Raw genomic sequence first — 15558 nt, forward strand, 5'->3', positions numbered from 1 at the left:
CGCCTTGCGGCCCCCCAGTTGCGATCCCCATCCCCCCATTCCCTCTCCCATTGTATTTCCCTTGGGGGAGAGCGAAGGGGACACGTGTGAACAGCCCAGCTCTCCGGGCTGCGGCTCACACTCCCGGAGCCACTGGGAGCGCGGAGCGGCTTTGCCGGTGCGTCCCGCAGCTGCCTGCCTTTTGTTGGTTGGCTGGCTGGGACGCTGCGATTTTTCACCTTGATGTGTTGACTTGAGGAAACCCGGAAGTTAATATTAAAATTCAATTTAAGGAGGCTCGCTCACTAAAAATGCTAAGTCACCAAAGGGGAGGGACCGGCCGCTTTAATTACACAGGGAAGCTCTCGCGCGTCTCCCGCACCGAGAGGGAAGGGCGACGGGGAGAGGCAGGGAGACCCACCGCTCTGCAGCTCGGACCCTGAGCAGCCTCCCTCCCTCCCGAGCCCAGCTGAGGTTGCCGTGTGGGTGGAGGTGATGGGTTATTGGGGGCGGGGGTGAGGGGCTCGCCTGCAGCGCACGGAACAAGCTGGGGATCTACAGTCCCGTTTACATCCCGGGTTAAAGCGCTGTGGGTGCTGTCCCCGGCCGGGGAGCAGCACATCTGCCTCCAGCCCCTGGGGAACAACCTGCAGTCCTGGTACCGGCCTGGGTGTGGGAGACCAGAGCCAAGCTGCAGCTCGCCCTGCTCCTCACCTCCAGCTTCTCTTGGTGGCTGGGGCGCTTAGGGTCAGATCGCTGGAGGGAGGGGTGCGATCGATGTGAAGGGCCACACAAAACAGCTGGGGGGGGGGCACAGCCTACAGCGCCCAGGGGCGCGTGTGCCAGGCCAGGGTCTGTTTCTGACAGGCATAAGAGCCCCCGCTCCAACAGCTCCTTTGTGCCCTGCGCAGCCGAGGGGTTGTTCTCGTTTTCCCGTACGCAGCCATCTAATCTGCTGACGGGGACATGCAGACTTTTGCAGCTCGCTGCCTGTGGGCTGAGCGCTGGCTTTTCCCCCCTCTCTCCTTCCCGGGAGGGGCTTCTCCGGAGCTTGGGAGCGGAGAGAGCCGGGCTTAGATAGGAAGGAGAGACGGTCCTGCTTCCTTAATATGTATGGTGATGTCACGGGCAGGAGTGTGTGTGTGTGAGTGTAAGGAGGGGGAGGGGGTGTGCATGGGGCCCCCAGCGCGCATGCCTGCTCTCTACCAGCAGCAGCAGCTGCAGCAGCAGGAGCTGTGGCCAAAGACATTGAAACAGTAAGAGACATGGCTAGAGATGGCGAGGGACGCGACCAGACACCTACTGGGGCTGCTGAGGCTGTTTTAAAAGAACGGGGGCCTTAAAATTGATCAACCATCACGAAAAAAAATAATAAATCACACAAAAGAGAAAGCCCAACCAACCCCCCCGCCCCAAGCGCCTGATCCTTTCCACTGGGGGTGGAATCCTGCATGCCTCCAACGTGAAGACCTCCTAGGACTTTCCAACCACAGACCAGATAGATGTGGTGTCCACAAGCCTGCACGAATAACAATGAACGCGCAGCTGACGATGGAGAACATTGGCGATCTGCACGGGGTGAGCCATGAGCCGGTGCCAACCACGGCCGATCTGATGAGCAGCAGCCCCCATCACAGGAGCTCGGTGGCCCATCGCAGCAATCATTTGCCAGCCCACCCTCGCTCCATGGGCATGGCTTCCATCCTGGACGGTGGCGACTACCACCACCACCACCGGCCTCCTGACCACGCTCTGACGGGACCCCTGCATCCCACCATGACCATGGCCTGCGAGACACCCCCCGGGATGAGCATGAGCAGCACCTACACCACATTAACCCCTCTGCAACCTCTACCTCCCATCTCCACCGTCTCGGACAAGTTCCCTCACCATCACCACCACCATCACCACCACCATCACCACCAGCGGATCCCTGGGAATGTGAGTGGCAGCTTCACCCTCATGAGGGACGAGCGGGGTCTGGCTTCTATGAACAATCTCTACACCCCCTACCATAAGGATGTTACCGGCATGGGGCAGAGCCTCTCCCCTTTGTCTGGATCAGGCCTGGGGGGCATCCACAACTCCCAGCAAGGGCTGCCTCATTACGCTCACCCCAGTGCCCCCATGCCTGCCGAGAAAATGCTCACCCCGAACGGATTCGAAGCCCACCACCCTGCCATGCTGGGCAGGCATGGGGACCAACATCTTACCCCTACATCCGCTGGCATGGTGCCTATCAATGGGATCCCGCATCACCCTCATGCCCACCTGAATGCCCAGAGTCACGGGCAGATTCTGGGCTCTGCCAGGGAACAAAACCCTTCTGTCACTGGTTCGCAGGTCAACAGTGGAAGTAATTCAGGGCAAATGGAAGAAATCAATACCAAAGAAGTAGCTCAGAGGATCACCACCGAGCTCAAACGGTACAGCATCCCCCAGGCTATCTTCGCCCAGAGGGTGCTGTGCCGGTCTCAAGGGACCCTCTCAGACCTATTGAGGAACCCCAAGCCCTGGAGCAAACTCAAATCCGGCCGGGAGACCTTTCGGAGGATGTGGAAGTGGCTTCAGGAGCCAGAATTCCAGAGAATGTCTGCTCTCAGGCTAGCAGGTGAGCCTCAGCGATTACTGCTATGTGTGGGGGGTGCGGGGGGGCTAGGCAGACGGGGATCTCAGAGCTGTGTAGCTGCTTGCCCAGGAAAAGCCCATTCCAATACGTATGTGCAGATACATAATATCACAGGTCACATCACACCTTGTATTTTTTGTTTCTTTCCAGTGCAATATGTCTCTCCCTTTCAAGTCTGACATTCCCACTGGATTTCCCTTCTAGCTCCTTCACATGAAAGGGGAACGTTTGATTTATTTGCACCGTCGTCCCCGTTCCTAAACAATGATATGCTAGGATGGTGAGGTGCTGTGATGCCAGTGTGCGTGTCTGGGGCTAGGGGAGAGAAACAGAGGTGTGGGGGGTCATGCTGTGTACTGTGACACCCACAGGATCAAAATCTACCCAGTCAAGTCTTACTATATAGACATGTAACGCCTACATGTTTATACCTGTGAACTGTACACAACATTGCATGTATATGTACATCAACTAGGAGGTGCACAGAGGAGCAAAAGCTAGTGGACATTTTGGAGTGCCCATGAAATACGGATCAGGCCCGTATTAGATAGATATTTCCTGTTATTGTCCATCTCCATATTGGTATATTTGCAAATGCCCTCTGATGTGAGGTACAGCCAACTGACCAGCACACAGAACTGAACTCAGCTGTATATAAAATTGCTTTCAAACTTAACATTCGGGGTGTGTGTGTTTGTGTGTATACTGTCTCTGCCTCTTACACACACTCACTGTCTCTCTCTCTCACTCTTGAAGTGTTGGAAAACCCAATGGTGGAGACTTAGGTGAGGCTTCACAATTTTTCAAGGACCTCTCTGTTAAATGATGTTACCCATATGTTTGCATCTACGTTTTCGTCGCGTTTGTTTGGGTTTATTTGCTTGTACAAGAAATAAGAGCATCATAAAAGGCTGCCCAGAGCGAAATATTCATGTTTGTTTGTGTGATCGTGTTGTAACTGGGTTTATTACCTGATAATTGTGGGGTTTGTTAACCCAGACTGTGTAGATTTTAAAAAGAAAGAATCCATGTAAATGTTTCGGTGAAGTGTTGTGGAAATTGAAGCTAAAACCTCATAATAAATCGTTTTATACACTTCAGTGGATCTACTTTGTAGCAAAAGTAGCCTTGTGACAAGGGTGAAGAGATAATAGCTAAGTTGAAAGGGGAGCAGATGCTAGTTTCCTATTCTGCTTATTTCGATCAGGCATTTTAGAACTTTGCTTTTTGACACAAATGAAACAATTATGGAATGTAACTTGTGGCTAAAGAGAAGGAATGGAATTGGTCAAAATTGCAAATGATCACAAGTATCATTAGTCCACAGAGTTTTAATTTACATAGTTCCCGTCTGTATATACACGTGAGAATAAGTATGTGTTATGCACAATTTATGCACTGGCTCAGTAACTTGTGGCGAACAGAAATAGCACCTGGGATTAACATGGCAATAATTCGCTAGTTCAGTTTCTTCCTAGGGAATGGCTGGCTGTATTGTCTGCTGTGACCCGAACGAGCAGCGTAAGAACATTTCAATCCATTTCGTTTGTCTCTCTCTCTATTTTGTCCCCCATCCCCAACTTGTACTCAGTCATAGTACCGAGCCCGCGTTTAATATGATGGTGGTGCCTTGAGTGAAGGTTTGTTAATTAACTGATAGGTCTCCATTAATTTGTCCCTGGAGAATGCGAGACAGTCAATCCGAGTTGGAGTCAGGGTCACTGATCCGTTTCACAGACAAAAATAATGGGAAGGGCCAAATCTTCTCTTTCCAGTGCACAAATGGGTCTGCGCCTCTTCCTAAACAGTAGAATGAATACGGTAATAAATGCTCCCTGGGTCTTCGGAGACCCCAAACGGGCTACAAATTTGATTCCTCGCCTCCTTTTCCTATGCTTATGCTCTCTTGGCTTTGAAGCCTGCACTCGTATTAGAAAGTGGGTCTAGCAGTGATCTTTTATCTCTTAAACTGGAGATGGTCTCTCTACATAAAGAGGGGCGGATGAGGCGGGCTTGTCGGTTTCACAGGTCTGATCTGCCAGAAAATCCCATTCTCTCTCTCTCAATAACAAACCCCATGAACGGTAAATCCCAGTCCTGCTGCGGCTGTCCAGGCGGGAGGCGGGGGGAGGGATGGAGTTGGTGCCTGAGATCTCCCCTGAACGACTGACAGGGCGAACTTCGATTTGGAGCGTATTTTTAGGACAATTTGGACGACCTGAATTTCCACTTATTTACATAGATCGATACTGGAAACAACCACTTGAATTAGAATATGTTGGAGCCCCCTTCTTGGCATGATCTGGAAGGAAATTATGCCAAGCCAGGCTGGGCTGCTGAAAAGAAGATAGATGGGAGCTGGGAGCATGCAGCAGGGCCGATTTCTGCAGTGTAGGATCGACAAGCTATTCCCCGCACTTCCAGAGATTCAGAGAAACAGGCAGCATTGTTCGATACTGCCCCAAATCAACCCCCTACCCCACCCAATTCCTCCTCCAGCCCGCCCCATCAGGACAGCTCTGGGTATAAGTGGATCTCCATAATCTCTTTAGGAAGACAAAGACTCATTATTCCGCCCTCTCCTTCAAATCCAACCTGAATGCTGGATATTTGCACATGAGGGAAACGGAGCCCCATCCCTAAGGGTAATTTAAGCAAACATGGACATGGAGACACAGCATCTATTCTGACCTGGGGGAGGGAACGGGGCTCTGGCTGTACTGTTTATTTTTTAATCCTTCCGGCTTTGTAACAAGTTCCTGCGTCTCCCCTATAAATATTGTAAGACCGTTAGGATCTGAAAAATAGATCCGGATCCTCTCCTGGCCAGTCACCGTGCCTTTTCTGTCTAGCGTGTGGCCCTGCAGGGGCTGGCGATTGGAAGCGGCTGAGCCTCCTAATTATCCGGGGCTCTGTTGTGTGCTCATTGCCACTGCTCGAGCTCCTATCCCTTATGCAGGCTGCTCTGCCGGACACCCACTCTTTGGCTCCAGGCTTGCTGCCTCTCTTGTGACCCCGGGCTACAGCTCCTTAATGGGGGTCTGCTCAGCGCCTAGCCCTGGCATTGACCTCCGGGGCCCCAGGCCGGGCCACTCCTTGTCTCCAGCACAGCAGCTACGGAGTGGGATTGGGAAGGGGGCGCAGGGCGGATTCTTACGGACCCAGGGCTGCAGCCGGTCCCGGGCACTGGGGGGGGGGTGCACTGCCCGAGGGGAGGGGAGAATCCTTAGGAAGGACTCGGAGCCTTGGGGGGAACAGGGGGAGATAGGGAGGGATAGACCTGGAGCCCTGGGCCATGAGAGGCCCCCGGGTTATCTTGCCACCGGGGGGAGGCAACAATCGCCGCGGGCTCAGGACAGAGCAAAGCAGCAGCTGCCTGGAAGAGCTCGGGCAGGGGGGGTCGCTCGCTCCCATTACGGCCAGGGGCCGGACTGGTGGGGAACCCCGGGGGAGCAGGAAACCGTGCGACGCGGCACCGCCCTGGCCCCTGCCCCTGCCTCTGCCCCGAACAGAGGAGGGTCCTGGGCAGGTGAAATCCGCCGGAGATCCCCGCACCTGCCTGGCTGGAGGCGAAGCCCAGCGCCGGCTCGGGCCTGCAAAGGGGCAGCTCGGGAACACGTGTCTATTTACATGGAGCTGATTCCCGATCGATGGGGCTCTGGCGCGCACACGCACCGGGCCGGGGCCTTCTCCAGGGCGGACGCCAGCCACTCCCATCCCCCGCTGTGGGCTCCCGGCACAGCCCCCGGCTGCCCCCGCACCCCGCCGGTGGTCAGTGGGCGTTGGGGGTGGGGGGGCGCTGGGTAGTTCTCGGGCTGGCCCCCAGTAATGCGAAGTGCCCGCGTCTAGGGCAGGCTGCCATGCGCTGGGAGGGATGCAGGCGTTGCTAGAAAGGCAATCTGCTGTAAATGCATAAACTATCGATTTTATTTTGTGCAGGTTTTAAATGTGTGATGATCTTACTAAGTGGTAAAAATCTGCCCCGATTGATATTGATGTATGAACATCAATTCGAAATATCATAAATTACTCCAGCCAACGCAAATTAAATTTCACGTCCAAATTATAACTCACTCTCGGGCATTTAGAGAATTATCAGGCAGATTAATATCCCGAGCAGGCTGTCAGACTCTTTATTTATTTTCTATGCGTTTCTTAAAGCCAACATCAAGAAGGCGACAAGGAGGAAAACAAAACCCAGGTTATTTTAGGCTTCACAGTCTTGTCCAGCACTTTATCTAGAGTATTTGCCCCTTCCAGCGATCCCTGGGGGTTTCTTACCTCCCAGATTACACCGAAGCTCCGACAAATAAAGGAAAAATTGGTAGTTACATGGAAGCTGTATTGAGGTCTTGACACTTCCTGGGCTGTTTCTCGAAATGTAAGCAGAACTGCTAATTGCAAAGCTGACCTCTTCCAGCCTCCATTTTATTCACCCCATCTTCCTTCTCCTCTCTATCCTCTTTTCCTTTGTCTGTTCCCCCCCTCTCTCTGCCCTTCAGTTTTGCATATTTATCAATTTACCCGTTTTTCTCCTTCCGTTTTTAGAAACATTCTTTCAGGGATGATTTCTTTTTTGCCTCCGTGATGTTTAAAAGCGAAAGTTAAGGATTAGTTATTATTATTAATATTAATAAAAGGCTAGAGCCCATCTACAATCTGTTGGGCTCGGAATGTCGATTTATTTTAGCGTGCAAGGTAGATTTGAAAAAAAAATAGTTTTGAAAAGAGTGAAGCTTGAAACGACGGAGCTAGCCCAGAAAAAAAAAATGTGCCTACTTCGCTTTGAGCTGGATATGCGATCTGAAATGAATCTGTCCAAATGATGCTTTCAGAAAGGTGTATTTTGAAAAGAACACCATAGTCACACACATATACACTTGCCCAGCCAAGGTAGACTCACTCCAGAGTGCTAAGAAGGTAAAACGTTAAGGTGAGATCAGATTTCGAAATAACTGAACAATACAAGAGAAAGCTACAAGTGTACAGGGACTGGACCGGAGTTTCCCTTTGATACAAAACTCCCCAAATCTATTGCAAAACGAGGTGGTCCGAAGAGCAGAGAATTTACCAAACGGCCTCTTCCCAGCAGCCTGTTCTCAAATAGACTCTTTCACTGTTGCATTTTATTTCCAATTGCTAGAGAAAACAAAGTCCAGTTCTTCTCTGAAGACAGCAGGTCCCCAGTGCTACAGGGCCCAAGGAGGGAAGGTGGGCGCTTTCGGATATAGGGAACATTTCCTCTGCAAATGGCTCACCCTAAATTGCAGACGCAGGGTTTGCCCACGGGCGCTGCCCGCTGCTGCATGGCACAGGGTGACTTTGCTTCCTATATCAGGAATCAGTCAATACCTTCAGGAAACCTAATTTTTTTAAAAAATCGTTGCTTTGCCTTTTTTCCCCCTCGCACTTGTTTTCCTCCATAAGAAATTAAATCTCAACTCAGCTGAAGCCTGGGAAACCGGAGAGAAATTCTCACCAATTTAACTGTAAAGAAATCAATACTGTAATCAGGGCAGTTTTCCCATTAAATATGAAATCTAATGAACGCCGTTTGCAACACTTACCCTGAAGACTACTGTGTGCAAACTCACCGCGTGCAAGGAAAGGTCGATGCATTTCTGATATTAGCAGATCGTCACACGAGCAGGCAATTAGTTCATCATTATAGATCTGTTTAATATTTACACAGTGGAGATTATGCATAAATATATTTGCATCAGAAACGATACATTAATCGATTTTCGGTTTAACATTAATGTCTTGTTTTAGTTATGGAGAGCCCATCATTGTAGGGTTTTTAAAAGACTGCAAATCTCCCTTCAAGGAAACTGAAAAGAGACGCACCTGCAGTCTGATCATTAAACAATCTATCCCACGCGCATAGGCCTGTGCCTTGCAAAGTGAACATGTATTTACACATCTCTGTAGCTTGTACAAGTGCTGCATGTTAGAGAGAGAGCTTTGGGGAAAGGTTTCTCCTCCTGTGTGTTTGTTTTATGAATTAATTGCTAAAGGGAATCAAGTCCATTAGGACCTTCCAAGCCTATGAGGCTAAACAAGCAATGAGGCTAGGCGATTTTTTTTTTTTTAATTCACGTTTCTTTTCTGATCTTGAGGGAGGGTAAAGTTCCCACCTGTGCATTTCAGAGGATGCCTCTGCTTCCCCCCAGTACAACTCATTAGCTGCCATTTACCTACAGGTCACGTGTTGTATCAGTTAGCAACCAGCTTTGTGGTTTCGCTGGGATTGCTGTGAAGTAGCCTTTTAAATAAGATAAAGTTAACTGCATTCGCCCTGGCTGGTTTGGCAGATAGCAGCAGCCGGTGACTCAAAATGATAAGGGCAGAACCAGAAATCCCATTCCCCTGGCAGCTAGTAACAAGTGCTCTGAGAAAGTCCTCCAGTGAAGAATCTGCGATTGTTTGTTGTCGGTGTCCTTGTAGCCTGATTGATTTATAACCAGCTAATACACAGCCTCATTTGCTTTTTGTTAATATTTATCCAAAGGAGGGACTGAAGGACTGCTTGGCTGTCGGGTAGCGTGTCAACAGGTAACCGCGTTCCTCAGGGCCGGGCTTGCAGAGGATTCTGCAGTTAGAATCAGGGGCAGCTAAACACAGGGCAGCCGCAACTTGCTGTATGAGATTAGAAACACACGCAGTGCTCAGGGCATGGCTCGTGGCTATCTGGGCCACCCTGTCTCTCTGATGGGCGAGCAGGCCATGGCATTTACTCAGCAACGCCAACATGGCTCCCTGAAATGACCTATACCAAGGCCTCAGTGCGGTGGGTTTGATTAGTTACCCCGTTGTGTTACTGTCAGGAAATACAGAGAGCTGCTGTGAGGGGCCCAGGGGACTCGCAGGGGTGAAATTGAAGGGGCTCTCTTCCAATCCCGAAGTTTGACGGATGTGATTGATTCTTGTGACGTGAGCTGGATCCAGTTAAGGGCCTGACTTTCGCTGTGTTTTCATGCACTTTCCCCAGGCAAAGTACCTGCTTCTGTGGTTCACTGTCTATTGCTTATGAGCAACAAAACAGCATTTCGGGATTGTCTGTCACCCGAAAGGGGCAGGGCCAGCAGAGAAAGGGACTTGCCTGGTTCCAATGTGCAAAAGCGGTGTAACCAGGAAGAAAGATAACTTGCAATGAGTGGCAAAAAAGGAGGGGTTCAACACGGGTTAACCTGACTATAGCCACAGCCATGCCGGTTTGCTGCGCTGGAGCTCTTCCATTTGAAACTGGTCTTCCCTGTTTCTTTTTAAGATGCTGCCATAATGTAAATGTTTCACATCTGTGGTTATTTATTTGGCTTGGCAGAACTCCTCTGAAATCACAGTGTGCTGGGAGTGAAACGCATTGGGATGCGGGGCCCGGAAGCTGTGGGAGAGGGGGTGGTAAACAGATAAAGGAGGATTTGGGGATTACCTTGCTAGTCAGTAACAACCTTTAGTTGCCACAACAGGTGTTTAAAGATGATTAAACATTCCTTTTCCCCAAATGACATTTTCCCACGGTTTCCTAGTAATTATTCAGCTCAGATTTTTGTTTGTTTGTAATTAATCACGTGTTAGTTGAAAGATACACGGGGCCGGGCAGGGAATATTTTAGAAAGAAACTGTAAGAGGAAGAGTGATATTAAGGGGATGTGATTGTCCCTGGTGGTTCTCTTCTGGACTGCCATTTTGATGACGATGTTAGATTGCATCAAAATGGGAGCTGCTCCTGGCGTTTTGGGGAAGGCCCCTTGTCTAATGTGAACCCGGGATTGTTTCCTTCCACTAAAGAAATGGGATTTGACGAGGAAATGTGAGCTCAGGTAAATCCCACCCGCACGCAATGCAAGGAGAGTCAGCTGCACCTATTCCAAAAAGAGGTGTCACAGATTCACATGCAATTGGAGGGGCTGAGGCCCTAGCCTGACTGGGACCCCAGTTTATAGACACAGCCTCAGTACATACACAGCGAGTAGTTGCATAGTCTCACCGTTCCCGAGACCTCTGTTGGACTTTGCTGCTCATCATTTCTTCTACAAACTAATCCCCAATAGTTATGTTGTCATACATATATAGTGCTCATTTGAAGTGTGTGCATTGTACACAAGACTATCCGCTAATCTGAATGGAAAGAAATCAGTTAATTTCATCATACTGTCTGCAGATTTCTCACATCTCCTCTCAACAAATTAAAGAAATGTTGTATGCATAATATTGACATGCTGCCCTACATTTCAATGGACATTTTTCTTCCTTGTTTGAGCCGTGCTTGTTATTCAGAAGCCACGCGCCATCTACTGTCCAACAGTAGGTAGTGCGAAAACCTGTAAAGTACCAACTGGTCTTTGTACTAGTTGCGAGTTCTAATTGATGGGTGCGGGGTATTTGGAGAAGCCTCTCCTAGAGAGGCATCTGTTGTTTCTGCAGCACGTGTCATCGCCTCTGAATGTATCAAGTCCTAATTAAGATACAAAAATACAAACAACTTCCCCGAAACTTTGCAAACATCTGGTTGCCAACAAGTTGCTAATGAGAGGACATGTTCATTTCTGTCGCTTGAAAGAAAAGCTTTTCTGTCTGTTTCTTTAGGGATTAATGTTCATGTGAATGAGAATCTATGAAATGCAGACTAATTTTTCAAGCAAAACAAACGCTGCGCCTTCGGTTATATGCGGTGGAGGAGTCTATTGCCTTTTTTGTTCTAAATTGAGTTTTGACTGATGAGCTCATCTGACCAGAATTCGTGCACAGGTAGGGTTCTGAATTTCAGCACTTTGGACAGTTACCTGCCTGCTCCCCCGTTGCGATTTCTATTCGCAGATCTTTGTCTACTCTGCATGCTGCGTTTCCTGAAGGACTCACGTGGGGAAGCTTGTGGGTGACATTGTAAGCAAGAAGGGAAACTACTAATTTCGGACAATAAAGTCAAAAGAGGTAAAGAACAGGAGGGGTGAGCTCACGACCTGCCCTGCAGCATATTGGCCTCATGCTTCCAATGAATCATACAAGTCTAGTGAACTTTTATTCGGAAATCTGATGTTCGCCTCCTTAATACAGGAGCAACAATAACATCGGTTATGTATAATGCCAGCGCGCAACTAACCGGCTGCGAGGATGTCTCACGCACAAACGCCTCCCGCCTCTTTCCCTCCCTTCCCGCCCACTTTAGACCTGGCGGCTCTAGCCATGGTCACTCCAGAGGAGGAAGAGCGTTTCCATTGCTGTGACACCGACAGGAGCATGACACCGCAATGCCTGTCAGTGGCTGGCGGGTGCAGGGACATGCTGAAGAACCAGTGGCTAGGAAGCGGTGCTTAGCGCGTTACTGGTGCCGTGCGAATTTGACCATGAGTTCGGGGGTGAGGCTAATAGGAGACTCATTAGGAAGGGGAAGGAGAGAGAGAATTCTCTATCTAGACAGTGGTGTTTCCGGTCCCAACTGGTGCATGGGGCTGGAGGGAAATTTGTCACAATGCTGCGATCGAGCGCTGTGCACTTGCAAACCACGGCTGTCAGATAACCGGGAGGGAATCTCTCAATACTCACACAGAATGATCCTAAAAAGGCACAGATAGTGAATCCTTTCCTATATGTTCCTTTATTCGTTCCTATTTGAATGAACCCACGTGTTTGGCCTGGGCAGAGCTGTCAGGTGCCCTCTGGCGGATCCCCAAGGTAGCACATCACAAAAGCAGCTCATACTTTGGGACAATTAGTGGGCTTAGGACTGAAGACGAGGACTTATTGCTGAGGTGCACTAGCGGCTTCATCAGAAGCCGACTGGAGTCGTCAATGGGCTTGGGATCGGGGCCTACCCAAGCTGTGTGTAGCAGGTTGCACAAAGGCCTGGTGGCATCATGCCCAGGGCCACATCATCACAAAACCTGTCAATTTCATGACCACTAGATTTATTTATGAGCAAATCAATACATGTCAACGTGACAGAGAGGGCAACTTCCTGCAGTATCTTGGCGAGATCATATTGTATTAAGTGTGTGGATGGTTTGGGTATAATTGTGTGCCAGGGATTGTATGCACTCCATGGGGGAAGGGCTACCACAGCTCCTTCAGGAAGGGAAAGTAGTAGGGGATGATCAAGGCCAATAACACCTCCAGGGAGGCACCACCTCCTGGGGAGGCTCTTCTATTCTGGTTCTGACTGGAGTCTCCAGAGACCAACAAACAAAGACAGGACTTTTGGATAAACAGCCTGAGCTTAAACTTACTTGGGGCCTTAGTTCTGGTTCTTGATCTAAAGAATGATTTGAACTTGTAACCAGAGGAAAACCCAGTTGTGAGGTTGGAAGGGCTGACACCTACCTACCAGAGCCCAATATTGGAGTTGGGGGTGCTGTGGTAAGCTGGTTAGCATGTGGATAGGTTCTTTTATTGTTTCTATGTTTTTATTGTAATGCTTTTACTTTAAGAATAAATGTGCTTGCTGAGATGGAGCTGTGACGTAACCACAGGAAATACAGTGGTTGTAGCCCTTGAAGTAAAAGCAAAGCACAGGCATTGGGCTTTTAGACAGACTGGCTTGCTAGGGCTATCCCAGTGTGGATCATGCAGGTGTGCAGCCTTTAAAACCCCTGTCAGAAGGGAATGAGATGTAGGTCTCCAACCAGTGGAGGTGATGGCCAGGAGCCAGACATCTTTTAGTGGATGCTCTTGAGGGACCACAGAGGAGAAATACAGTGCAGTTACCCTACAACTATGACCGTCAACTCTTACTTAAAATTAATATAAATTTATTTTCAAATATCATATCTTGATAAAACTAAAATGATGCTTCCTGGATTTGTTCCAAGATGCATCATCTTTTGGCCAATAAGAGAGCTGATTTTGGTTGTGTAATGGCAAAATAATCATTTGTAGGAGAATTTTGCAGGAACAAGAATAGTTTTGATTGTATCCCATTTTAGAGTGATAAAAATCTTCAATGCTAAAATTGGATATGTTCCCACAATGTTAAATTAAGGGTACATTGATTATTGTTCAGTAACTTTTACACATAGTATTAGTGGCTAACTCATAATGCTAAGGCCTAGATGACCTAAGGATTGTTGTATTTAACTTTTTAAATGATTTTTTTCTGTTGGGCCACCAACCTGCTGCCACTTCAAACTGAACTTCAAATATTAGTGCACCACGTGTAATTCCAGCAAATTTTTAATAAGAAGACACAAATTTTTGCTACAAAAAATTGCAGAGAACCTTAAGGTCGTAGACAGTTTTAAAGTTCAGTGATATTAACATGAAATACTATGAGGGTTTAAAAGATTACTGACTTTTAAAATTCTAGCTGCTGATTTGAATGTTCTTGACAAACATTTTGAAATACTTTCATGAATATTTGTGCAACAATGAAACTGTGGATAAAATGCATTTTCACCACAGTTTCAACAGAAATCCTATATCAATGGTTCTATAATTTCTACAAGAGAGATCTCTTTTGTATATGCTGAATGAAACCTGTGATGTTTTAAAAGCAAAACAGATACTTCATAGAGCTTTAAAATTCATGTAGACTGAAATAGCTACATTTTATCATGATGAGTCTTGATTATCTTGTTTAATCTTGAAACTTGTTAGCCACCCACTTTTTAAAATAATAATAAAATCAAAATTAAAAGTCTCTTTGAAACTGAGATGTTCATTCATCCATATTACGAATATATTCAATTTTATTAACCAGTAAGAAATATTTGCCCAATGTGATGCTCAGAATGAGCTAAATATTTCAGTTCTTCACTCTGGAGGTCACAAAGGCATGAATAACTGGGGCCAGGCCCACATCAGAGAGAAATGGTTACAACAGTCAGACATCGTATTATTAAATATCCAATTTTTGCTCAAGCTAAGGCAGAGATTGAGTTGAGTATTTGTATCTTTGCCTTCTTTCGACACCACAAATGAGGAAGAGGCGCCACCTAGCGCCCACCAGCGCTAACAGCTACCTAAGCTGTTTAGTGCGATAGGAATGGCGAGCATGATTAAAATATTGATGTAGTCACAAGAACCGTTCATTAGGGCAATTTAATCTTTGCTATTAATGTCCTTTCAATTCATTTGGGGTAATTAAGATGCAGTTAAAGTGATTACATTCTAATTACTTATGCTAGACTAAGGAGCGTTTGTCACGCTAATGCAGTTAACTAAGGACTCGGCTAAAGAAAGTTAACATTTGCTTTCGATGATGTAACTGGAAAATCAGGTCCTTTCCCTGTATTAATCCAGTTAGCAGCATATTCCGTAAGGGTGACGTCAGCACATTGGAGCAGTTAAGGATCCCTCAACATTGCAACGTGGAGTAAGCCCCTGAATCCCAGCCCTGTTGAGTCAGCACCACTCAGCCTGGATCACTTTGTTACTGCAGTGGAAGCAAATTAAGGTCACTAATTTTCATACAGTGCCTATAACTGGGATGCTTACAATTAAGATTCTCTTCTGGAATCTCCCTGGCCAATCTGTGGACATTCTGCCTTGTTTCCCATAGAAAGATGCTTTACTTTCAAACTGTTCTTTTATTCAGATATTCAGATATAGCAGCAAAGTTAGCAGAACTGGAATCCAATTTGAGTCAGGTGAGAGATGAATTAGGAGGATATATCCTAGCACTCACTTTCCAAACATCTAGAGTGGAATAGAATGACAGTGAAATACTGAACTCTAAAGGAAGCGTAAACCTGAACAATCATTGAGTTTTTATAGGTAAACAGGATTGATCTATATCAAGAGTGGAAAGAAATAACATGATGTAGTTTAGGATGTACCTGATGATTTTAAAACCATTAATACACTCTTCTGCTGGTGTGGGAGAGAAAGAGACATTCCTTAGTTAACAGTGCTAAGCAGCACTAATGTTTTACTGGGCTGGGGAGGCTTTTATCTGCTAAGCTGGGAATGAGTCCTGGTGCGCTTGTACCAGGAGCACTGCCAGCTTTTCCGCC

At 47.7% G+C, this 15558-nt stretch overlaps 1 protein-coding gene across 1 annotated transcript in view; it reads left to right on the top strand.

Annotated features, from left to right (window-relative positions):
• Positions 1 to 817: 817 nt before the first annotated feature.
• ONECUT1 (one cut homeobox 1) overlaps positions 818 to 15558 on the top strand; it is a 27502-nt gene continuing 12761 nt past the window's right edge. The window contains exon 1 of the mRNA XM_024199676.2: positions 818 to 2590. Coding sequence (XP_024055444.1) covers positions 1513 to 2590 — 1078 coding nt within the window. The 5' untranslated portion in view covers positions 818 to 1512. The remainder of the gene's footprint in view (positions 2591 to 15558) is intronic.

This window comes from Terrapene carolina, unplaced genomic scaffold (assembly GCF_002925995.2).
Source record: "Terrapene carolina triunguis isolate 2854851 unplaced genomic scaffold, T_m_triunguis-2.0 Scaffold67, whole genome shotgun sequence".
Lineage (NCBI taxonomy): Eukaryota > Metazoa > Chordata > Testudines > Emydidae > Terrapene > Terrapene triunguis.